Genomic DNA, 24,465 nt, shown 5'->3' on the forward strand with positions numbered 1-24,465 from the left:
CACACACACCAACCCATGGAACTGACTGGAGCTTGGTGTTTGTAACAGGCAAGTAATAGGCTGATTGGACTCTGATTTGATTTTTCAGAGGTTTTATATTTGCTATTGCAAATTACAAAGATATTTAAAACAGGAGCCAAGGGTAATATTTTTCTTAGCAGATGAATGAGTGTCCTGGCTTTCTCTCTCGCTCGCTCTCCTGTAACAGGAAGCTATAGCAGTCCATCCTGGACTCGGGTCCACGCCTTCCCTGATACATTTACCAGACTGCAGTGTGTATGTGAGCGTCCACGCCTTTAAGAAAGCAAGAGCCCTGTATGGTCTTTTTTTGCCAGTACACATTAATTGCCACTTGTTGTCTCTCTAAGTTCAGAGGTGTGCCCTTACTGGCACAAATGACATCTGACGGATTTAAAATGGCAGTTAGAAAAACTGAATTAACGTAAATCTTCTGTTTTCTTAGTCTACTGGATTTTATTATTTGTGGAACAGCAAGGAGGAAACTCTCCCCTAGACAGTTGTCTGAGGAATGTTCTGCCATGACCTTGAGTTGTATTGATAACAAATTGAAAATCAATCAGAGCTATAAGTGGACTTAAGCAGAGCACTGTTCTCCCTCCTGGTCCCTGACAATAATGGACCGACAGAACCCCCTCAGGCAGACCCACCACTGTTCTCCCTCCTGGTCCCTGACAATAATGGACCGACAGAACCCCCTCAGGCAGACCCAACACTGTTCTCCCTCCTGGTCCCTGACAATAATGGACCGACAGAACCCCCTCAGGCAGACCCACCACTGTTCTCCCTCCTGGTCCCTGACAATAATGGACCGACAGAACCCCCTCAGGCAGACCCACCACTGTTCTCCCTCCTGGTCCCTGACAATAATGGACCGACAGAACCCCCTCAGGCAGACCCACCACTGTTTGACTGATCCTTCTCCCCTTCTAGCCAGTCTTTCTCAACTAAATATTTAAACATGGCATACTTAAGCAAAGGTTTATTTAACTAGATGTTTGAATTGCTGAGGTTTAAACCATTACAGGAGGCTCTGGAGAAAGTGGAGCACGACCCAGGTGATTGGCTAAAACAGGAGACGGTAATCACACACGTTGGCTGTGTTTAGATCACTGGGGAGTTGTACTCCCCTTCCTAGACCACAGACTTGTGTTCAATTTGGCGTCTTCTGTTCCTCTCTTCAAGCGGTATGCATTAGCAATATGTACAGTACTGTTGTTCTGCATAGCTGGCTGTGGTGTTGTAGAGTACATCTGAGGCTTTAGTAAACTGACAGAATGGGGCAATATCATGTATCAAGCTACTGCTGTTGTTGCTCTGCTGTGGTCACCCTAATGAGGCTGATCATATCTATTATGAATGAAACATCTGGTCACTCCTCTCCTCTCCATATGGCAACTGTGGCGCTTGCAGGGAGAGGGGAGAGGGCTGAGGAGCTCCAAGGAGGAGAAGGTTCTGGAATAGAACTCTGCGGTTTTCCAGAACCATGCAGTCTGACTGAATTGGAGCAACCAGCCTTAGAGACTGCTGCCCTATGTACATAGTCATTGAACCCTGGTCACTTTAATAATGTTCACAGATGTTTTACCCACTTCATATGTATATACTGTATTCTAATCAAGGAGCTTAGTCATTAAACAGCCCTAGGATGTTTGGTGTGGGAGGATTAGACAGCAGGTTGTTCACTGAAGAGGCTGTTCCATTTTCTTACTTCACGTTGATGCAAACTCATTTCTCTCTCAATCGCTCATGTTTATCAGTTGACATTTCCCTTTGCATCTTCTACACATACCCTTTTCAGCCGGAGGCAAACGTGACCCAGTTATGTTTTGAATCTGAATCCACATGTAGGACTGGGAAAGCTCACAGAGAGACGGGGGTAGGGTAATGTACTGTACACTGAGGAACGTGCTCCACAGCCCCTGAGAGCCAGGCTGTCTGTGGCTTGAGATGGATGGCTTGATGGATGGGGCCCAAGCAACACGTTTCTTCACGCTGAAGAGCTCTTGTTGTAAGTGGGCCAGCAAGGGCTGAAATAGCCTGCCCCTCAAGAGCCTCTCCTCAAGGTCACTCCAGAGCCCAGGCCCCTTCCATGCATGGAGCAGGAGAACACACGCTCTCCCTGTGGCCTAATGACTTCCCCAGCCTGGCTATAGCAGGGCCACTAGACGGAAGGACGGACGGATTATAATTTCCGCCAAACTGGCTACTCGTTATTCCTTTCCCCCCTTTTTCCTCTCTAAAAAAATATATATATAATATAATAATCACTTATCTGCTGGGAGCATTATTGTAGAAGAAGCATTATTGTAGAAGTGCTCTTGAGCTGAGTATCCATCCAGAGCCTTAGTCCCCCTTTGTACTTGGCTGAGCCTGCTGGAAGAGACTGGTAACGGTAGTAGCAGAGATTTGGGGAATTACTCCAACCCCCTAAACCATCTATCTGAGGCTGGAAACAAGGTTAGATTCAACTTCCTTTCCCGCAGACTATCTAACTGGCTTGTTGGTCGCAAATGATTTGATGCGAGCCCTGTCTCTAAAAATGTACGTGGTTGTCTCTGAGAAGTCATACCAGAAAATGACAATTCTGTCTCTCTCCTCAGTGATCAGCTATTGGGGTGAGACTTGGTAGCCTAGTGGTTAGAGCAGGAAGGGAAATTTCAGGCCTCGAGGGCCTGATTGTTGTCACAGTTTTTCCCCAGCTAACACACCTGACTCCAATAATCACCTAATCATGATCTTCAGTTTAGAATGCAAGTTGATTAATCAGCTGTGTTTGCTAGGGATAGAGAAAAATGTGACACCAATTAGGCCCTCGAGGACTAGAGTTACCCACCCTTGGGTTAGAGCGTTGGGCAAGTAACCATAAGGTTGTTGGATTGAATCCCAGAGCTGATAAGGTAAAAATATGTTGTTCTGCCCCTGAGCAAGGCAGTTTACCCACTGTTCCTAGGGTGCCGAAGCCGTGCATGTCGATTATGGTAGCCCCCAACACCTCTCTGATACAGGGGTTGGGTTAAATGCGGAAGACACATTTCAGTTGAATGCCTTCAGTTGTACAACTGACTAGATATCCCCCTTTTCCTTAGCTGCTGTGTTGAGTCAGTGATAGTCATCATCAGCATTTTCCACGTGAAAGGAGAGAAGAGGATGGTGATGTTAAAACATTCAGTTGTGGGTCCATTTGGACCAACGCAAGCTTGGAAAAAATGCTGGTTTCTTATCCTGACAAATTTCATTTTCTATGTACTTCACTTCCTTCCTTGGTAAGGTTTAGATAATATTGGTTTATGATAACTCAAATCAAAGTGTTGGTTGTGTACACAGATTTGCAGATGTTATCCCACATGCAAGCAAAATGCTTGTTTCTAGCTCCAACAGTGCAGTAATACCTAGAAATATTTACTAACAAAAATATAAATGCAACATGTAAAGTGTTGGTCCCATGTCTCATGAACTGAAATAAAATATCCCAGTCACTGCATCTCAGTGCTTGAGGCGTCACTACAACCCCAAGTTCGATCCCAGGCTGTGTCACAGCTGGCTGTGACCGGGAGACCCATTAGGCACAATTGGCACTGCGTTGTCCAGGTTAGGGGAGGGTTTGGCCGGCCGAGATTTCCTTGTCCCATCGCGCTCTAGCAACTCCTTGTGGCGGCCCGGGCGCCTGCAAGCTGACGCATTGACACATTGGTGCGGCTGGCTTCTGGGTTAAGCAAGCAGTGTGTCAAGAAGCAGTATGGCTTGGCAGGGTTGTGTTTCGGAGGACGCATGGCTCTCGACCTTCGCCTCTCCCGAGTCCGTTGGTGGAGTTGCAGCGATGGGACAAGACTTGAACTACCAATTGGATATCACAAAATTGGGGGAGAAAAAAAGGGGTAAAAATGTCATTGAAAAAATAGGTATATCCACCAGAGCTGTTGCCAGATAATTTAATGTTCATTTTTCTACCATAAACCAACAATGTCGTTTTAGAGAATTTGGAAGTACGTCCAACAGGCCTCACAACCGCAGACCTCGTGTAACCACGCCAGCCCAGGACCACCACGCCAGCCCAAGACCTCCACATCAGGCATCGTTACCTGTCGGACCGTCTGAGACCAGCCACCCGGATAGCTGATGAAACTGTGGGTTTGCACAAATGAAGAATTTCTGCACAAACTGTCAGAAACCATCTCAGGGAAGCTCATCTGCCTGCTCGTCATCCTCAGTAGGGTCTTGTCCTGACCGCAGTTCGATGTCGTGATCGACTTCACTGGGCAAATGCTCACCTTCCAGGGTGAGCATGTGGTGGAGGTGGAGTTATGGTATGGGCAGATATAAGCTATGGACAACGAACACAATTGCATTATATTGTTGGCAATTTGAATTCACAAGGATACTGTGACATGACCCTGAGGCCATTGACGTACCATTCATTTTCTCCATCACCACATGTTTCAGCATGAAATGCATGGCCCCATGTCGCAAGGATCTGGACACAATTCCTGGAAGCTGAAAATGTCCCAGTTCTTTCATGGCCTGCATACTCACCAGACATATTGAGCATGTTTGGGATGCTCTGGATTTACGTGTACGACATTGTGTTCCAGTTCTCGGCAATATCCAACTTCGCACAGCCATTGAAGAGGAGTGGGACCACATTTCACAGGACACAATCAACAGCCTGATCAACTCTATGCAAAGGAGTTGTGTCGCGCTGAGAAAGGCAACTGGTGGTCACACCAGATACTGACTTTTTTTATTAGATTTTTTTTATCCACACCCCTACCTTTTTCAAAAATGATTGTTATTATCTGTGACCAACAGATGCATATTTATATTCCCAGTCATGTGAAATACAGATTAGTGCCTAATTTATTTATTTATATTGATTGACTTTTCTTATCCTAACTGCAACTCTGTACAATCTTTGAAATTGTTGCATGTTGCATTTTTATATTTTTGTTCAGTGTATATAAAGAAAATAAGAATACACACAATTCAGAAAGAAATACCAGCTAAGATCCTCTCAGGAAGTGTAACTATAAAACATATTTCAATTGGCTTGTTTAAACTATCGTTCATCCTCTTTGATCAGGACAAAGTCACTGATATGCTAATGCATGCTTTGGAAGGGAGTGAACCTGTTCTCCTTAACTAAAATGACCATCCAGAGGCACTAAAATAAATATTCCCCATGGCATGTTCCCCAAGCTGGCCCCTATGTTTTTATTAGAGCAGTAAAGAAACTAGGCCCTGGATCAGTTTATTGGGGAAAGGCTAAAGCCCATATGAAGAGGCAACAGGCCCCAGACCAGTTGACCCACTCTGCGGCTGTGAAGTGGGGACGCTGTCACTTACAGTTCCTCATAAAAGCCTGTGGAAAGACCTTAAATACAGGGTGAGGGGTAATTGATACTCTTGTGTTTGTAAAGGGGTTGGGATTGTGTACTTGTATGTGGGGCTAAAGACTGGCAGCCAGGGAGAGGCACTCCGCCACGTGTGAAGGGGGAATCCAGGCCAGACATGCAGCATCGGGAGAGAAAGCTGTAGGCTGACTCCAGGAGGTAAAGGAGAACAGAAAGATGACTGCAACATCCCAAACCAAACTGAGAAAGTTGTCCAGAGCCACCAGCAGTTCTTAGCAGCTTCACAAACTGTCTCAACAAGTTCTGTTTAGTTTTTTTACTTTCCTTTTTCCTCTGCTAAAACACTGCCGAGGAGGCATTTGAGGAAAAATAAACACATCTTGATTTAATTACTAACTCCCCCTCATTATACTGTTTCCCCTTAGAAATTAACCATAAATCCGTTAAGCATATTTCACCAGAAATAAATCTATTTTTTGGGGTTTGGTCATCATTTTCCCTCTCTCGACCCATTCAATGCAAAACAAATAAGCAAATTAGCAGCAGTATTCGGACATTGTTAAACACCCCCAACACTAATTCTGGAAAGGAGCTTGGATAGCATTACTGCCTTAAAGCTATCGAAGTGTTTGTAAGATTACTTACATCTTGGCTATTTTGAGCCATCGTAATCTGGTTTGAGTCCACAAATAAATCTTTCAATACCAAATCACCTCTCCAAATGCGACAACTAATTGTGACTGACTTCATAGTTAAATCAAGTATATATTTTGGTTTGTAACGGGATACACTGATTTCATTCTAAAAGTGGAACTATTTATTTTGGTCTCAAACATACCCTAGGACCCAGTCGTTACACTGATATACTTATGCCTATATATCAATTTTTCTACATTGGCTTTCAAGTTGTTTTACTATGATGTGAATATATACTTTGGGGCGGCAAGTGGTTAGAGCGTTGGGCCAGTAACCGAAAGGTTGCTAGATCGAATCCCTGAGCTGACAAAGTAAAAATATGTTGTTCTGCCCCTGAACAAGGCACTGTTCTTAGGCCATCATTGTAAATATGAATTTGTTCTTAACTGACTTGCCTAGTTAAATAAAGATTAAATAATAAATAAATAAAACATACTGAACAAAAATATAAACCCAATAATTGTCTAAGATTTGCTGAGTTACAGTTCATATAAGGAAATCGGTCAATTGAAATACATTCATTAGGCCCTGATTGATGGATTTCACATGACTGGGAAGGCTGGAGCCATGGGTGGGCCTGGGAGGGCATAGGCCCACACTCTTGGGAGCCAGTCCCACCCAATGGGGCGCAAGGCCCAGCCAAGCAGAATGTGTTTTTCCCCACAAAAAGGGATTTATTACAGACAGAAATAAACCTCGGCACCCTGGCCCCCCCTCCGCACAGAAGATGCAGAAGCTGGATGTGGAGGTCCTGGGCTGGCGTGGTTACACGTGATCTGCGGTTGTGAGGCCGGTTGGACGTACTGACCAATTCTCTAACAACATCGGATGTGGCTTGTGGTAGAGAAATGAACATGGAATTATCTGGCAACAGCTCAGGTGGATATTCCTGCAGTTATCATGATTGATGATTGGCTGAGAAATTGATGATAAAATTATTGGGGAGGCTGTCTTGTTAAGACTTCAGTGCAGCTTTTGACATTATTGATCAGTCTGCTTCTGAAAAAATTTATGTGTTATGGTTTTACACCCCATACTAAAATGCTACTTGTCTAACAAAACACATAGGGTGTTCTTTAATGGAAGCTTCTCAAATATAATCCAGTTATAATCAGGAATTCCCCAGGGTAGCTGTTTAGGCCCCTTGCTTTTTTCAATTTTTAGTAACGACATGCCACTGACTTTGATTAAAGCCATAGTGTCTATGTATGCGGATGACTCAACACTATACACGTCAGCTACCACAGCGACTGAAATGACTGCAACACTCAATCGGCTGCAGTTAGTTTGAGTGGGTAGCAAGGAGTAAGTTAGCCCTAAATATTTCTAAACCAAAAAGCATTGTATATGGAACAAAACACTCACTAAACCCTAAACCTCAACTAATTCTTGTAATAGATAATCTGGAAATTGAGCAAACTGACTAAACTGCTTGGAGTAACCTTAGATTGTAAACTGTCATGGTCAGAACATATTAATGCAGTAGTAGCTAAGATGGGGAGAAGTCTGTCTATAATAAAGCGATGCTCTGCCTTAACAACACTATCAACAAGGCAGGTCCTACAGGCCCTAGTTTTGTCGCACCTTGACTACAGTTCAGTTGTGTGGTCAGGTGACACAAAAAAAAGGACTTAGGAAAATTGCATTTGGCTCAGAACAGGGCAGCATGGCTGGCCCTCGGATGTACACAGAGAGCTAATATTAATAATATGCATGTCAATCTCTCCTGGCTGAAAGTGGAGGAGAGAGTGACTTCATCACTACTTTTATTTATGAGAGGTATTGACATGTTGAATGCACAGAGCTGTCTGTCTAAACTACTGGCACACAGCTCGGACACCCATGCATACCCCACAATAAATGCCACAAGAGGTCTCTTCACAGTCCCAAACAGACTATGGGAGGCACACATTACTACATAGAGCCATGACTTCATGGAACTCTATTCCACATCAAGTAACTGACACAAGCAGTAAAATTAGATTTTAAATAACGATAAAAAAACACCTTATGGAACAGCAGGAACTGTGAAGCAACACAAACATTGGCACAGACACATGCATACACACACACACACACACGATAGTATACGCACTATACATACACATGGATTTAGTACTGTAGATCTGTGGTAGTGGTGCAGTATGGGCCTGAGGGCACACAGTGTGTTGTGAAATCGGTGAATGTATTGTAATGTTTTTAAAATTGTATAAACTGCCTCACTTTTGCTGGACTCCAGGAAGAGTAGGTTCTGCTCTGGCATTTTTAGTGTCCTTTTATTGTTCCCGGCACAAGGTGCACCTGTGTAATGATCATGCTGTTTAATAATCTTCTTGATATGCCACACCTGTCAGGTGGATGGATTATATTGACAAAATCTAAAATGCTCACTAACAGGGATCAAAACAAATTTGTGCATAAAATTAGAGAGAAATACACTTTTTGTGCATATGAAACATTTCTGGGATCTTTTCGGTGTAGATTGTAAGTACAGTCAATTATGAACAGTTTTGTCCCAACTATGTTCCAATAGCCTTGTGTTCAAAAACGTTCTTGCCTCTCACATTTCCTTCCTGTTCATTGATGTGGATGAGGTGAAAGGTGAAGCTATTGTTCACCTCTGTGGTCCTGCAGAAAGTAGTCAATGACAGGGAGCTATTTCAGAGGCCTAGTAACAATGTTTTTTATATATATATGTGTCTGTTGATAAACTGCTTATAAGCATTTGATAACCAAGCAGTATGTAAAATGACCTCTTAGACTACAGTGTATTGTGAAATAAAGGCAGTTTGATTACCTTATTCCAGTCCACACTAGTATTCTGTAGACCATAGGCTATGACCCTTCTCCTCCATTATATTGGTATATGTTATGCATTTTGTTTAGTGGCTTATACCTCCAATACCCCACAGTCTATTCATTTTCTCCCTCTCTCTCTTAGCTGATTGCCAGGGGGCAGTTGATTTGGGGAAATGGTTTAATTTGCATGCAAATGATTCCAAAACACCAGTCATTCACACCGCTAATTATGCCAACGTTGGGACGGTGACTTTCTGACATCACGGTTGGTCATTGGCAGTCGGGAGGTGAGGCGGTGGTGGTGCAGCCAGGCACTTATTCAGCCAGGCAGTCAGGCGAGTAAGTCGCTGCTCAGCGCTCCGTATGGTTACGCACTAAAAGTCCCTGTGGAGCATTTTTTTACTTTCTAGTTTTCTGTTGCTACCTCCGAAAGGATTGTTTTGGATTTGTTCGGAACGTACACCTTTTAAGCTATTGTATTATCTCAACGTAGGTGGACTAACTGTAGGGGTATTTGTGTTCAACCACTTATTGTTTGTTTTTTTCTACACGTATAGCGTTACTTCCAAGAATCCGTGCGCTTTTCGGATGTGTTTGCGGAGCAGCTTGACTAAAATACTCGCGGAGCGAGGGGGACAATAGTCTAGAAACATATTGCGGCTTCGCACGGACCGGAGAGGGAGAGCGCAGGATTCGTAAAACTGTGACGCATGAATAGTAGGCTAGCCTAGACTATGAAAAGGCTTGCAATGATGAAAGTGTGTTTGAAAACTAACATCACCGGAAGCAGAGCCATGCTATCCCTCTCACCTACTTTGTAATAAGGTAAGCAAAGCCTATAATCTACCCTTTGCTCCATTATTTTGTATCAAGCTGTTATTGCGCAGTTGACAAGGCTATTTTTGCGCCCTGTTGTGTCCCAACCTTCACGACACTATCTATTTCTGTTTGTAAATTGTGGTTTTGTTCTGTGATTCTGCCCTCATGTACATTTTACCAGTAAGCCTATGCTCTCGTGAGTCTTCTCAAGTACCCCCCGTGGATAGGCAAAGTACCCGCAGGGGTCCTAGTTTCCCCGGTTGGGAACCACTGGTTTAGTTTACGAGGAAGAAATAACAAAACTGCCAGCCTGGGTGAACTGTTAATGCGGTTGAAAGGGTTTGATATTTTCTCACCGCAAGATAGGCTACACTGTAGAACACAGCGGCCAACAAATGTAGCCTATGTGTCTCTCTTGGTGTGCTCGATTTAAACAAAAATCATATCTACATCAGTGGGCAATGAGTTTAAATGTATTTGACAATTAAGCGTTCATGGTTTAGAAGTAGGCTAAATGTTACCATTGCTAGTGCTACTACTTAGGAACGTATCATTCTTTAATTAAAAAAAAAAAGTGTGTTCTCGCACGCAATAGTATAAATAGTCTAACTATCTTCACCTCTCATTCATAGGCTATCCTCTGTAATGGGTGTGTTACCTCTTCTCTTCGTGGTGCGTGGTCAAGCTAACCAGAGCCTTTCAGTGGGATTAGATTCTGCTGTGTTGCCTCTAATGATCTGGCACTGGCCGGACGCGGGATTGATCGAGTCAGGATAGGTCATTTTGGATTAGCATATGAACGGATTTACTGGGGAATAATGAATAAATTGACACTCCAGCAGCTGGATACGAGTCCAGGGGTAATGGAAATATCAGGCTGTATTGCTCTGAAACATCTAGACTACCGGTTGTCTCAATTCATAGGCAACCAACCATCTGTCTTGGTTAAAAAAATACCTTTTGGATACCATCCATTTTCAACACCAGACATTTTTTAATTCAGTCCATTAGGCTACATTTAGACTAGTTGTGTTTGTCAGCTTTTCAAACTTGCTGATCATTTTACAGATGGGTTCCCCAATGACAGTTTGACAGTCTGTCATGAGAGAACCATAGTTACGGTTCCATATGAGAACTGAAGTCTCAGGAGTCTGAAAAAACCTGCCCCTCTTTGACTTGCCATGCATATGTAGCAGTTACCGAACAAGTAAACACATATGAATAATTAATAGGATCTTCTGGTATGAAGCTGCTGTAGCTGAAAAGCATCATGCTCAGTTAGATGTTACATAACTTGAATCCTTGCTCACTTCCTGCACTTCCCACTCTAAATCTGCACAAATCACAGAGGCAGTGTAGAGAGATGACTGCCCCCCCCCCCCCCTCCATTGCGTCAGGTGGTCGCAGGGCTAATCTCCATTAGATGGAACATATTGGATCAGTCACCAGTAATTAGCTGCTAATAACAAATGCCTTTGAGTTTGATTCCTCTTCAGAATGTTGTGCAGTTCAGTGATTTAAAGCTGACCATGCATGCTTCAATAAATGACCAAATTAGGCCAAACAAAGAGTAAATACTTTGTTACTGTTTCCTTTGACACAGTACCATTGCATGTTCAAGGGTTTTCAGGAATGTAATCTTAATAGCGCTGAATGGAAATGTTCATCTGATCTCAGAGAACAAAAGGCAGTTAAAAAAGAAAGAATATGTCCTCTTTTCCATGCAAAACAAAAGGAGCAGAGACATTTTTCTGCTGCCTACCTCCAGCTGTTCCTCGAAACCTCTCCTCTGGGCTGCCATTTAAACATGGTGTTTAATCTGTCCGTAATGATGCCATGAAAAGCACCATTGGCTCTCTGGGAGCTACTCCAGAATGAGTCTGGGATAGGGTTCTTTTCAAATACCACATCAAGCCCTCTCAACTCCATGGCTGTTTTTCAGGAAGACGAGGGTTGTGGATGTGTTGCACACTTTAGAGGAGGTGTTTACGAACCTGAATGACAATTTACCCTATGGCAGATGTACCTGTTAAAGTTGGGTTAAATGAATGGCGCCATCGCTCAACCCAACCTGTTGAGTATTCCCTCAACTGGCAGAGGATTTGTACCAGTACCTCAGAGGATTTGTACTGGTCCGTAGGTGGTTAACTTCTTGATGCACCCACCCTGTTAGCGGGATCATTTTCATCAACATCCGCTGAATTGCAGGGCACCAAATTTAAATTACTACAAATACTGAATTTTCATGAAATCACAAGTGCAATATAGCAAAACACAGTTTAGCTTGTTGTTAATCCACCTGGCATGTCAGATTTCAATACAGCTTTTTGGCGAAAGCATAACAAGCGTTTATGTAAGAACATCTCTCTCAGTAGACCAAAATATTACAAACAGTAGCAGCCAAGTAGATTGGTCACGAAAGTCAGAAAAACAATAGATTAAATCGCTTACCTTTGATGATCTTCAGCTGTTTGCACTCACGAGACTCCCAGTTACACAATAAATGTTCCTTTTGTTCCATAAAGATTATTTTTATATCCAAAATACCTCCATTTGGTTGGCGCGTTTTATGTTTAGAAATCCACAGGCTCGAGCGGTCATGACGGAGCAGACAAATTCCAAATAGTGTCCGTAAAGTTTGTAGAAACATGTCAAATGTTTTTTATAATCAATCCACGGTTTGTTTTTACAATATATAATCGATAGTATTTCAACCGGGACTGTAGCTTCTACAATAGGAGAGAGAGAGAGAGAGAGAGAGAGAGAGAGAGAGAAAATGTCTGCTCCAAACTGTTGCGCATGCAAAACGCTGCTGGCACCCAGCCATACAATGACGCAATGTGATCTTTCTCGCTCATTTTTCAAAATAAACGCCTGAAACTATGTCTAAAGACTGTTCACAACATGTGGAAGCCATAGGAAAGGGAATCTGGTTGATATCCCTTTAAATGGAGCGAAGGCAGGCAATGGAACAGAGAGCTTTCAGGAAAAACAGCACTTCTGGGTTGGAATTTCCTCAGGTTTTTGCCTGCAATATCAGTTCTGTTATACTCACAGACAATATTTTGACAGTTTTGGAAACTTTAGAGTTTTCTATCCTAATCTGACAATTATATGCATATTCTAGATTCTGGGCCTGAGAAATAGGCCGTTTCATTTGGGTATGTTTTTCATCCAAACATCAAAATACTGCCCCCTACACTCAACAGGTTAAGAAATCCAGAGTGGTGCATAAATAATGCTTAATAAAATACAGTATGTATCTCTAGTCTAGTTAGAACTTGTGTGTGGGTCAGTCTAGTTTCTTGGGCATCGGTTTCACCAGTGGATTGAGCCTGTGCGGTTGGTGTGTCTACTGACTGTGCAGTGTGTCAGAGTGTAGCTGTTTAACTTGGCTGTTGCCAGGGAGATGTGGAGGAGAGATGCGATGATTAACACTGCGGTGGTGAATGATTGTCTGCTTACATCCGTCTAAGGGATTATTGTCCTCTCGGATACCTTCTAGTCCATAAAGGGTTCCTGCTGTACTCTGGCCATGGAAGGCTTTATCTGCCCCAGGAGAGGAAAGGCTAGTCATGTTTAAAGGGGAAACCGTCTACTTCATTTACTTCGTTCTCCTCCCTTCGTGGCGGCGTTGGTGATGCACTTGCATTACCAGAGTACTCCATTCCCCCTAATTGAAGTCGTGTAGATGACTAGTGTAACATGGGATCGTGTTTCAGGCTGGAAATCCCAGTCATGTGCAGCATGTTGTAAATCGGAGGCTTAGGCCCTGGGCATATCTCTGCCAATTCCGAAGCAGGGAGATCAGATGTTTGGGAGGTGAATCACTGGACGATGGCCTCCATCTGGAGAGAGACTCATGGGTCTCACGGGACTCCAGCCCTCCTGCTCACATGCCCAGCTCAAAGACAAGGAGAACCATTGGCTTGGTGTTTTGTAAGGCCTCTGTCTGTATCATTTTAAAACAGAGACACTACTCTAACCAGGAATGCAGTGTGAAACACTCTCCTCCAGGCCCAATGTACTCCTCCAGGCTATATTTAAACCCCTATCGCTAAGCCTGCTCGCCACCAAAAAGGCAGAAGGAATCCGCTAGCATCAAGAGGAGTGGGAGATGTGTGTGTGTGTGTGTGTGTGTGTGTGTGTGTGGCATATTTATTAACATTTTTTCTTCTTTCTTTTGGCGTGGTTTCCTGAATCATCTCTCCTGTGTTCTAACGTACATTCGGTGTGTGTGTGTGTGTGTGTCTGAGTACGTGTGTTTGTCTCCTGTTAATCACACATCCATTAGTAATGATGGGGACTGCTGTATTGTAATGAGAGGACTCCGCATGCTTTAGCCCCAGGCTAGGTGTCCTACCTCTGGGATGGGCTGTTTAATGATCTATTCTCCTCCACTGTACGGATGGACTGGTTGTCAGAGAGCTGGCGACTTAGTCTGCAAGGCCTGGCTCCATGTACTACTTACCACTGCCATCAGTATTCATAGATTAGATATCTTGGCATTTCAGTATATGTTGCTTTAATATTCATGGAGACTGCTCTCTGAAGCCAATCGCCTCCAGGAGCTCAGGTAGATTGCCCTTGCCAAAGGATATTGAAGAAGCAGATATCTGCCTTTTAGACTAGATCCCAGACATGCATCACTAGTTTAACTATTTTTAACATGTCAAAGTTTTCCACTAACATAATTGGGGAATCCATCTTTACGAAACCATATATCATTTTTTTTGTTCTCAATAGTAATCAGCCTCCTCTCTATTTCACTTCATAATGCTCATTTAAAGAACTAGTTAATAACAACCCATTGCAGATGCAAATGTTTAGTTTGCTGTTTATAAAGGCAGAAACACTCTTTGGGTGGTGAGGCTATATCAGGTGGTGTATCTAGCTAACTACACTGTTCCCAGTAAGAGCCTCTTTCTTTTTTCCGTCAAAGAGGCCTTAAGCCCCTGTTCCTCTGACCCTGTGCTGCCCACCAGGCGTCTGGCTGGATTATGGGTTTGGCTGCCTGAGGGGCAGCAGAGGTTAGTGGATATGACCTGCAGGCTAACCCAATGTCTGCTGGTTACAGGGTCTGCTGCCCTAACAGAGGGCTTTCACCATGTGTATTTGTGTCTGGGTGTTCACAACTTCAGTTTGTTCTGTTTTTAGGGGGGGGGGGGGGCACAAGTCACATATACTATGCTTAGATTGAAAAGAACAAACATAAAAACGAAAAGCCACACTCTAACAAACATTAGCTATTGTTCTTCTGTATGCAAACAAAACGGATACCTTGTGTGGGTTGTTAACCCGTTATCTGGTTCTTGATTAATGTGAACAGAGTTTTATCCTGTCTGGGCATCTGAGACAGTTTGAAGGTAACCTTGTAAAGACAGGAGGAGAAATGTGTATTTACAGTACTGCTTTCCATCACTGTCAGTTGCTCGGCGAATCATTTCCTTAACCGGTTTGTCATTATGTCCTCACTGGCGTTACCTAGAGAATTGTGGGAGCTAGAATGTCTCTGAGATCCTTCTTGCTCGGTGAGACGCGCGGCAGGAAGCCTTGACATTTGAACCCTGGCCCTTGAACTATTGTGGAGTTTAAATTTCACATGCTTCGTTGCTTTGCAATAGAAAACCCTCAAAACAAAGATAGACATTGGAAGAGTTCTGAACTCAACCCACATTTTGCCGTACGTACAAGACATATGTCCTGGTTAAACAGTGTTTAATATCACTATTTACTTTGACATGTGTCCACTCTAAGCTTTGCCTATGGATGGATAACTGTTGATCACTTTTATCTTCCCTGAAGAAAGATCTGTGTCCACTCTAAGCTTTGCTTATGGATGGATAACTGTTGATCACTTTTATCTTCCCTGAAGAAAGATCTGTGTCTACTGTAAGCTTTTCTAACTCGTCTCTGCTCTCTGTCCCCGTGTCCTGTAGGAAGATCTGTGTCTACTGTAAGCTTTTCTAACTCGTCGCTGCCCTCTGCTCTCTGTCCCCGTGTCCTGTAGGAAGATCTGTGTCCATTGTAAGTGCAGGCTTGAGGAGCATGTGATGACAGCTGTGCCTCTAGAGATGGAGAAGACCGTCACTAAGCTGATGTATGACTTCCAGAGGAACTCCACCTCAGACGACGACTCAGGCTGCGCGCTGGAGGAGTATGCCTGGGTGCCCCCGGGGCTCAAACCTGAACAGGTATGAAAGATGGACACGCACACCGGGGAGTAGGGTTTGATTTCCCTCTGTGTTGGATCAAAGATTTATTCACCGTCTTATGTTGCGTGTTTGGTGTTCAAGTAAGACGATTTGGTTTACAAGGATTATGTGACGCCGGGGTTTGAATTAATATCTAATTCCTTCTGCTTGCAAACTGTTTACTCGTGGTTTCAGAAGCCCGTTGTTGACTTTGCTAGGCTGGGATATGCAGAAACACATGACATGGCCTGTGAGCATCCAAGAAACCATCTTCACAAGGCCCTTGTGTACCGAAGGTGTGCGTGTGTGGGAGTTTTTTTATTTTATTAGACAATGAAACCTTTATACATATGAGTTTCATTTTCTTGATGAACTGTTAGCAAGCCTTATTGCCTGTGCAATGGAGTGGTCAATACACTGTTAACTCATCCCCCATTTCAGTCGCGCAAGGCTGAGCACAGCCATTTTTCATCCCCAAGGGCCACGTGACCTCCAGTCAATTAAGCTCCACTTTAAAAGCAGCAGAACACCGGCCTGCCAAACTGGAGACTGGAGAGGATAGACTGACGGATGGCTTTCCAAAGCAGTAGGGCAGTGAGACTGGGAATGTTACCGTTAAAGGAGAGGCTTTGCATTGAGGAAATAGGCTATAGTTTGTAGGATTTACTGCTGGTTGCATACTTATGTACATTGGATTTCCACATATACAGTAAAGCTCTTCCAAACCTGACGTACAAGTCAGTCATAGAAATGTGTTTTTTGACCCTGCACGGTGGGGGGAGGATATCCATTGAGGTACTTTTCAACGCCCTGCCCAGCCACAGAGGGAGATGGTGAATACCACCAGTTAATCTGTAGAATCTGAGCTCCATCCAGGTGTAGGTTTCTCCTCAGGGACACAGTCCCACTGCTCCATCAGGAGGAGCCTGCTATTCAGTCTCAACTGGTGTCAAGTCACCATTCTGTAACTACATATTTTAGCAGTCCACAAAGACTGTGGGAATAACTAAACATGATTTCCCCTTGCTCTGTAATGAATGTCTGGATTCGTGCAGTAACAAAATGGTATTAGCAATGTGAAACAGAATTTCAGCTGCATTCCAGCCACAATAATCATGCTTTTGTTATCTCTGAAACCAGGTATCAGAGTTTATTGGTTTTTAATTCAAAGGGAACTGAGTTTCCTGAACATTGCTTTTACTCATTTTTAATAGGACTGCCATTGTTGACTGTTCTGGTCTCAGGAAGGCCCAGCCAATATGCTCTCTCTCGCTCTCTCGATGTCAGAGCTAATAAAATGTCAGGAAGTTGCCAGGATACGGGAAGCTGAGACCAAATATGTTACTAAAGCAGCCATTACTGATGTCTCTGCTGTTGAAGAGGCAGATCACGGAGTGTCACAAGAGATAGGGAAGAATCTGCTTTTGTCATCCAAGAGGATCTGGTACAAATCTTAAAGCTTTTATTATTTCATGCTTTTGTAGATGTAAAGATAACCTTTACACTTACATTGAAGGAAATGGCAGTCTGTTACTATTTATTGTACTTTGGAATGGCAGTCCTCCCTTCTTGTCCATGTGTGGCAGGCTGTTGCCATGGTGTTTTTGTTAGTGTGATATGTCCAATAAACACTCACTGTTGCTTGTTATAGTGTGTCAGGATTGGTCTTTGGTTGTGTCCTAGATGCTGTCAGTCTCTCCCGTGAACGGAGATGAAAAACAGCTGTGGGGGAGGTTGGTTTCTAACATAAACCCTGCTATTAGATTTATCCTTTAAAAGCTGTATATTCTCTGTATAATTAGAGAGAAGATTCAATCTGAGGCCATTTACACTGAACAAAAATATACATGCAAGCTGTAAAGTGTTTCATGAACTGAAATAAAAGATCCCAGAAATGTCCCATATGCACAAAAAGCTTATTTCTCTCTGATTTTGTGCACTCATTTGTTTACATCCTTGTTAGTGAGACATTTCTCCTTTACCAATTTCTCCTTTACCATCCACCTGACAGGTGTGGCATATCAAGAAGCGGAATAAACAGCATGATCATTACACAGGTGCACCTTGTGTTGGGGACAATAAAAGGCCACTCTAATATGTGCAGTTTTGTCACAAAACACAATGTCACAGATGTCTAAAGTTTTTAGGGAGGGTGCAGGAATGTCTTCCAGAGCTTTTGCTAGAGAATGGAATGTTAATTTCTGAACTATAAGCTGCCTATAACATCGTTTTAGAGAATTTGGCTCTACTTCCAACCGGCCTCACAACTGCAGACCACGTGTATCCACGCCAGCCCAGGACCTCCACATCCAGCTATTTCACCTGTGGGATCATCTGGGAACAGCTACCCGGAGAGCGGATGAATCTCTGGGTTTGCAAAACCGAAGAATATCTGAAACTGTCTCATGGAAGCTCATCTGTGTGCTCGTCATCCTCAGCAGGGTCTTGACCTGACTGCAGTTTGGTTTTGTAACCGACTTCAGTGGCCAATGGCACGCTGAAGAAGTGTGCTCTTCGTGGATGAATCCCGGTTTCTACTGTACCGGGCAGATGGACACGAACACAATTGCTTTTTATCGATGGCAATTTGAAGGAGCGCAATTTGAATGCACTGAGATTCTGAGGCCCATTGCTGTGCTATTCATCCGCCGCCATCGCCTCATGTTTCAGCGTGATAATGCACGGCCCCATGTCGCAAGGATCTGTACACAATTCCTGGAAGCTAAAAATGTTCCAGTTCTTCCATGGCCTGCATACTCACCAGACATGTCACCCATTGAGCATGTTTGGGATGCTCTGGATCGCCGTGTACGACCGCGTCTTCCAGTCCCCCCCCCAATTTCCATCAACTTCGCACAGCCATCGAAGAGTAGTGGGACATCATTCCACAGGTCACAATCAACAGCCTGATCAACTCTATGCGAAGGAGATGTGTCATGCTGCTTAAGGCAAATGGTGGTCACACCAGATACTGACTAATGAATTTATTTAAATTGACTGATTTACTTATATGGACTGTAACTCAATAAAATCTTTGAAATTGTTGCATGTTGCCTTTTATATTTTTGTTCAGTGTAGTTTCTATGGCCCTAATTATGATTATTATTATTCCAATCTGCTCATCCTTACTGGCTCTGGGGGGTGCGAGACCGTTTCTCAGTACACCTCGTGTTATTTCCAAGAATCACAGATTTGCTGTCATAGAACATGTTGCAGAGTGTTTTGGATGTCAGAGGCTTTCAATATCTATATATTTGTTATTATTTTGTTGCAGTGAATAAATGCAGAAGGCGTCGTCATTATTCAGGGATATCCATACAGTTTTGGTGCCAGGCCCTTGGTACCTCACCCAAGGACAAAGCTGACAGGTTCCAGTCCAAAGATCCATTCATTAGATAGATGGGCCATTAAAATTGGCTACCTGTGGCCCTGTGGTCAGCACATATTAATTGCCTCTCCTGTACTTCTGGCGCTCTAATCTCTTCGTCCCTCTCTCTCTTTCCGTCTTCTGGCGCTCGATGCTCCTGAAATCACGGCCATTGATGAACACTGGCCCCGATTTTCTGCTTTCCCCCCCTGTGTAACTCTGAAAGACTAATACATTTCACCAAGATGACATTCATTGTTGGCCGGCATAATGTGAAGAATGTAGCAGTCATTTTGAATAGCGAGATGAGCGTTACGCCTCTGTCTGACACACACACACGGGTCATTACTGTAATTTACTGTATGTGTATGTTCCTGTGGAAGGAGTTTCAAGTGGTAGTAACCACTTTTTGGTTACTAAATGATTCCATATGTGTTATTTCATAGAGTTGATGTCTTCACTATTATTCTACAGTGTAGAAAATAATAAAAATAAAGAAAAACCCTTGAATGAGTAGGTGTGTCCAAACTTTTGACATTTTCTTCCAATACTCATATAGCCTATAGGATTCCAATAAATGTTAATTTGCCACTTATGGGCCAATCTCAATACCATGTCACTAGTGGTAGTGGCCTGACCAGCCCTGGTTTCTCTCCCGTCAGGTTCATCACTACTACAGCTCCCTGCCCGAGGACAAGGTTCCCTATGTGAACAGCCCAGGAGAGAAGCACCGCATCAAACAACTCCTCCATCAGCTGCCCCCACACGACAATGAGGTAGGACCCTTATCCCTCCTCCCGTCTGCCTCCCGGGCACACATATATTGGGGAAGGGGGCATTTGTCACCGTGACATCTTAACTCTCTAGTGTCTCTAACTCTGGATCATTTGTGTTTGTCTCTGCAGCCCTTTTATTGCATTTGAATAATCTGTGTGTTTTCCAGGTGCGTTACTGTAACACTTTGGACGATGAAGAGAAGAGGGAGCTCAAACTCTTCAGTAACCAACGGAAACGGGAGAATCTGGGCCGCGGCAATGTGAGACCATTTCCCGTGACGATGACGGGAGCGATCTGTGAGCAGGTACGGTAACTCTGGTGGGAATGGGACTGGTTCACTCACAGGCGCTCACACGAGAAGGGCAGAGGTAGGACAGACACATGGTAGAGGTTATACAGGGCCATAGTTGGGTGGATATGATAGAAATACGCGTATAGTCATCTTTCACACGAAAAAAACACATTACAAAAGTGATCAAAGAAAATACTGTATAGGCGAAGGACTCGCCTGTCTTTTGTGGTAGAATCTGACAGTACCCATCGACATTTCTGTCTTTTATTGTGATTCACCCCGTGAAGAGCTCAGCTGACATTTTAAAAGAAGCTGATAAAAATGGAGCGTCACATTCAAGTCATGACCCAGCCTCTCAACTGTGGTAGATCTGCCTGTCTGTGTTTTCCCCATCTCTCCCAGTAGCTTGGCCAGAACAAATGTCACACTGACACACTGATGGCTTATAGGATCCTTGATGCTGTGTTTTTGATCCGAACTCTTCACCTTATGTTATACTGTGCCTTGGAACGTACCTTCCAGATTTGATCTCCTGAAGGTACATAGCAGTCTAGATAAACAAATCTTGATGTTCCTTTAGTCTACACCACATTGTTTTCATTCAGAAAAACACTCAGCCCCTAGTCATTCTCTTACTGACCTGAGGCAAGTTCTGCAGTCCTCTGTTATGCTTATGCCCGGTTTGTATCCATGTTTTACTCACTGTGTTTCTTGCTAAGCAGACAACCACAGGAATGAGTGTGTAAGGAAGCAGATTATTCTAAGGGTGTGTATTGATTGAATTCCCTCCCCTGGCTGACCTCTATGCGTAACAGGTCTGTGTGCCAGTTAGATCATCTGATTCTCTTCTCTCCCTTTCTGTCTCTGTCCCACCCCTCTAAATGTCCCTCTGTCTCCTTCACACTCTACCCCTCCTTTCTCCCCTCCCTACCATCTCTCAATGTCTCGCCCCCTCACTCGCACTCCCTGTACCTTTCTCCTCTTCAAATCTTCCTCTCCCTGCTTCCTTTTTTCACTCCTCTACCATCTCTCTCTCTCTCTCCTCTACCATCTCTCTCTCTCTCTCCTCTACCATCTATCTCTCTCTCTCCTCTACCATCTCTCTCTCTCTCTCCTCTACCATCTCTCTCTCTCTCTCTCCTCTACCATCTCTCTCTCTCTCTCCTCTACCATCTCTCTCTCTCTCTCCTCTACCATCTCTCTCTCTCTCTCCTCTACCATCTCTCTCTCTCTCCTCTACCATCTCTCTCTCCTCTACCCTCTCTCTCTCCTCTACCCTCTCTCTCTCCTCTACCCTCTCTCTCTCCTCTACCCTCTCTCTCTCCTCTACCCTCTCTCTCTCTCTCTCCTCTACCCTCTCTCTCTCTCTCTCCTCTACCCTCTCTCTCTCTCTCTCCTCTACCCTCTCTCTCTCTCTCTCCTCTACCCTCTCTCTCTCTCTCTCCTCTACCCTCTCTCTCTCTCTCTCCTCTACCCTCTCTCTCTCTCTCTCCTCTACCCTCTCTCTCTCTCTCTCTCCTGTACCCTCTCTCTCTCTCTCTCTCCTCTACCCTCTCTCTCTCTCTCTCCTCTACCCTCTCTCTCTCTCTCTCTCCTCTACCCTCTCTCTCTCCTCTACCCTCTCTCTCTCTCTCTCCTCTACCCTCTCTCTCTCTCTCTCTCTCTCTCTCCTCTACCCTCTCTCTCTCTCCTCTACCATCTATCTCTCTCTCTCCTCTACCATCTCTCTCTCTCTCTCTCCTCTACCCTCTCTCTGTCTCTACCAGTGTGGAGGGCAGATAAACGGAGGTGACATTGCAGTGTTTGCGTCGCGGGCGGGCCACGGCGTGTGTTGGCACCCTGGCTGCTTCGTGTGCAGCATGTGTGACGAGCTGCTGGTGGACCTCATCTACTTCTACCAGGAAGGGAAGATCTACTGTGGTCGGCACCACGCAGAGAGACTCAAACCACGCTGCTCTGCCTGCGACGAGGTAGGAGCAGACCCTGCTAAACACACACACAAATCACATTGTATTGGTCACATGCGCTGAATACAACGGGTGTAGACATAACAGTGAAATGTTTACTTATGAGCCCATTCCAAAAAGTGCAGACTTAAAAAGTAAGACAAATATTTGCTAAATAAAAAAAATCTATAGTAACACAATAAAAACAACAACAACGATGCTATATATAAACTCAGCAAAAAAAGAAACGTCCCTTTTCAGAACCCTGTCTTTCAAACATAATTCGTTAAAATCCAAATACCTTCACATATCTTCTTTGTAAAGGGTTTAAACACTGTTTCCCATGCTTGTTCAATTAACCATAAACAATTTGACCTGTGGAACGGTCGTTAAGACACTAACAGCTTACAGACAGTATGCAATTAATGTCACAGTTATGACAACTTAGGACACTAAAGAGGCCTTTCTACTGACTCTGAAAAACACCAAAAGAAAGATGCCCAGGGTCCCTGCTCATCTGCGTGAATGTGCCTTAGGCATGCTGCAAGGAGGCATGAGGACTGCAGATGTGGCCAGGGCAATAAATTGCAACGTCAGTACTGTGAGACGTCTAAGACAGTGCTACAGGGAGACAGGACGGACAGCTGATCGTCCTCCCAGTGGCAGACCACGTGTAACAACACCTGCACAGGATCGGCACATCCGAGCATCACACCTACGGGACAGGTACAGGATGGCAACAACAACTGCCCGAGTTACACCAGGAACGCACATTCCCTCCATCAGTGCTCAGGCTGTACGCAATAGGCTGAGAGAGGCTTGACTGAGGACTTGTAGGCCTGTTGTAAGGCAGGTCCTCACTAGACATCACTGGCAACAACGTCGCCTATGGGCAAAAACTCACCGTCGCTGGACCAGACAGGACTGGCAAAAAGTGCTCTTCGCTGACGAGCTGTGGTTTTGTCTCACCATGGGGGATGGTCGGATTTGCGTTTATCGTCGAAGGAATGAGCGTTACACCGAGATCGGGATTGATTTGGATGTGGAGGGTCCGTCATGGTCTGGGGCGGTGTGTCACAGCATCATCGGACTGAGCTTGTTGTCATTGCATGCAATCTCAACGCTGTGCGTCACAGGGAAGACATTTTCCTCCCTCATGTGGTACCCTTCCTGCAGGCTCATCCTGACATGACCCTCCAGCATGTCAATGCCACCAGTCACACTGCTTGTTCTGTGTGTGATTTCCTGCTAGACAGGAATGTCAGTGTTCTGCCATGGCCAGCGAAGAGCCCGGATCTCAATCCCATTGAGCACGTCTGGGACCTGTTGGATCGGAGGGTGAGGGCTGGGGCCAGGGCCATTACCCCCAGAAATGTCTGGGAACTTGCAGGTGCCTTGGAGGAAGAGTGGGGTAACATCTCACAGCAAGAACTGGCAACTCTGGTGCAGTCCATGAGGAGGAGATGCACTGTAGTACTTAGTATCTGGTGTGGCCACCAGCTGCATTGACTTTTACTTTTGATTTTGACCCCCCCCCCCCCCCTTTGTTCATGGACACATTATTCAATTTCACATGTCTGAAGAACTTTTTTAGTTTGTCTCAGTTGTTGAAGCTTATGTTCATACAAATATTTACACAAGTTTGCTGAAAATAAATGCAGTTGACAGTGAGAGGACGTTTCTTTTTTTTGCTGAGTTTACAAGAAGTACCAGTACAGTGTCAATGTACGAGGTAGTTGAGGTAATACAGTATGTAGGGGTAAAGGTGACTAGGCAATCAGGATAGAGTCGCAGCAGTGTGTGTGAGCGTATGTAGTGTGTGTGAGTGTTGGAGTGTCGGTGTAGTATGTATGTGTGTGTGTGTGGGTAGTCTAGTGAGTGTGCATAGAGCCAGTGCAAGGGAGTCAGTGCAAAACAATTAAGATGAATGAATAAATAAATTAGGTGGTCAATGTAAATAGTCCTGGTAGAAATGTGATTAACTGTTCAGCAGGCTTATTGCCTGGGAGTAGAAGCTGTTAAGAAGCCTTTTGGTTATAGACTTGGTGCTCCGGTACCGCATGTTGTGCGGTAGCAGAGAGAACAGTCTATGACTTGGGTGGCTGGAGTCTTTGACAATTTTAAGGGCCTTCCTCTGACACCACCTGGTATAGAGGTTCTGGATGGCAGGGAGTTCGGCCCCAGTGATGTACTGGGTTGTAAGCAC

General features: G+C 44.3%; 1 protein-coding gene across 3 annotated transcripts in view; it reads left to right on the top strand.

Moving 5' to 3' along the window:
• Positions 1-24,465, top strand: part of LOC110527970 (prickle-like protein 2) — a 115,038-nt gene that overhangs the window by 83,204 nt on the left and 7,369 nt on the right. For 2 of the 3 annotated variants that reach the window (XM_036983457.1, XM_036983459.1), the window contains 4 exons: positions 15,694-15,877; positions 19,907-20,020; positions 20,188-20,325; positions 22,080-22,283. In XM_036983457.1, coding sequence (XP_036839352.1) covers positions 15,694-15,877; positions 19,907-20,020; positions 20,188-20,325; positions 22,080-22,283 — 640 coding nt within the window. Of the gene's footprint in view, positions 1-9,119; positions 9,690-15,693; positions 15,878-19,906; positions 20,021-20,187; positions 20,326-22,079; positions 22,284-24,465 lie in introns of those variants that run through there. The other variant, XM_036983458.1, reaches the window with a different exon arrangement.

The sequence above is a fragment of the Oncorhynchus mykiss genome, chromosome 7 (assembly GCF_013265735.2).
Source record: "Oncorhynchus mykiss isolate Arlee chromosome 7, USDA_OmykA_1.1, whole genome shotgun sequence".
In the NCBI taxonomy this organism is placed as follows: domain Eukaryota; kingdom Metazoa; phylum Chordata; class Actinopteri; order Salmoniformes; family Salmonidae; genus Oncorhynchus; species Oncorhynchus mykiss.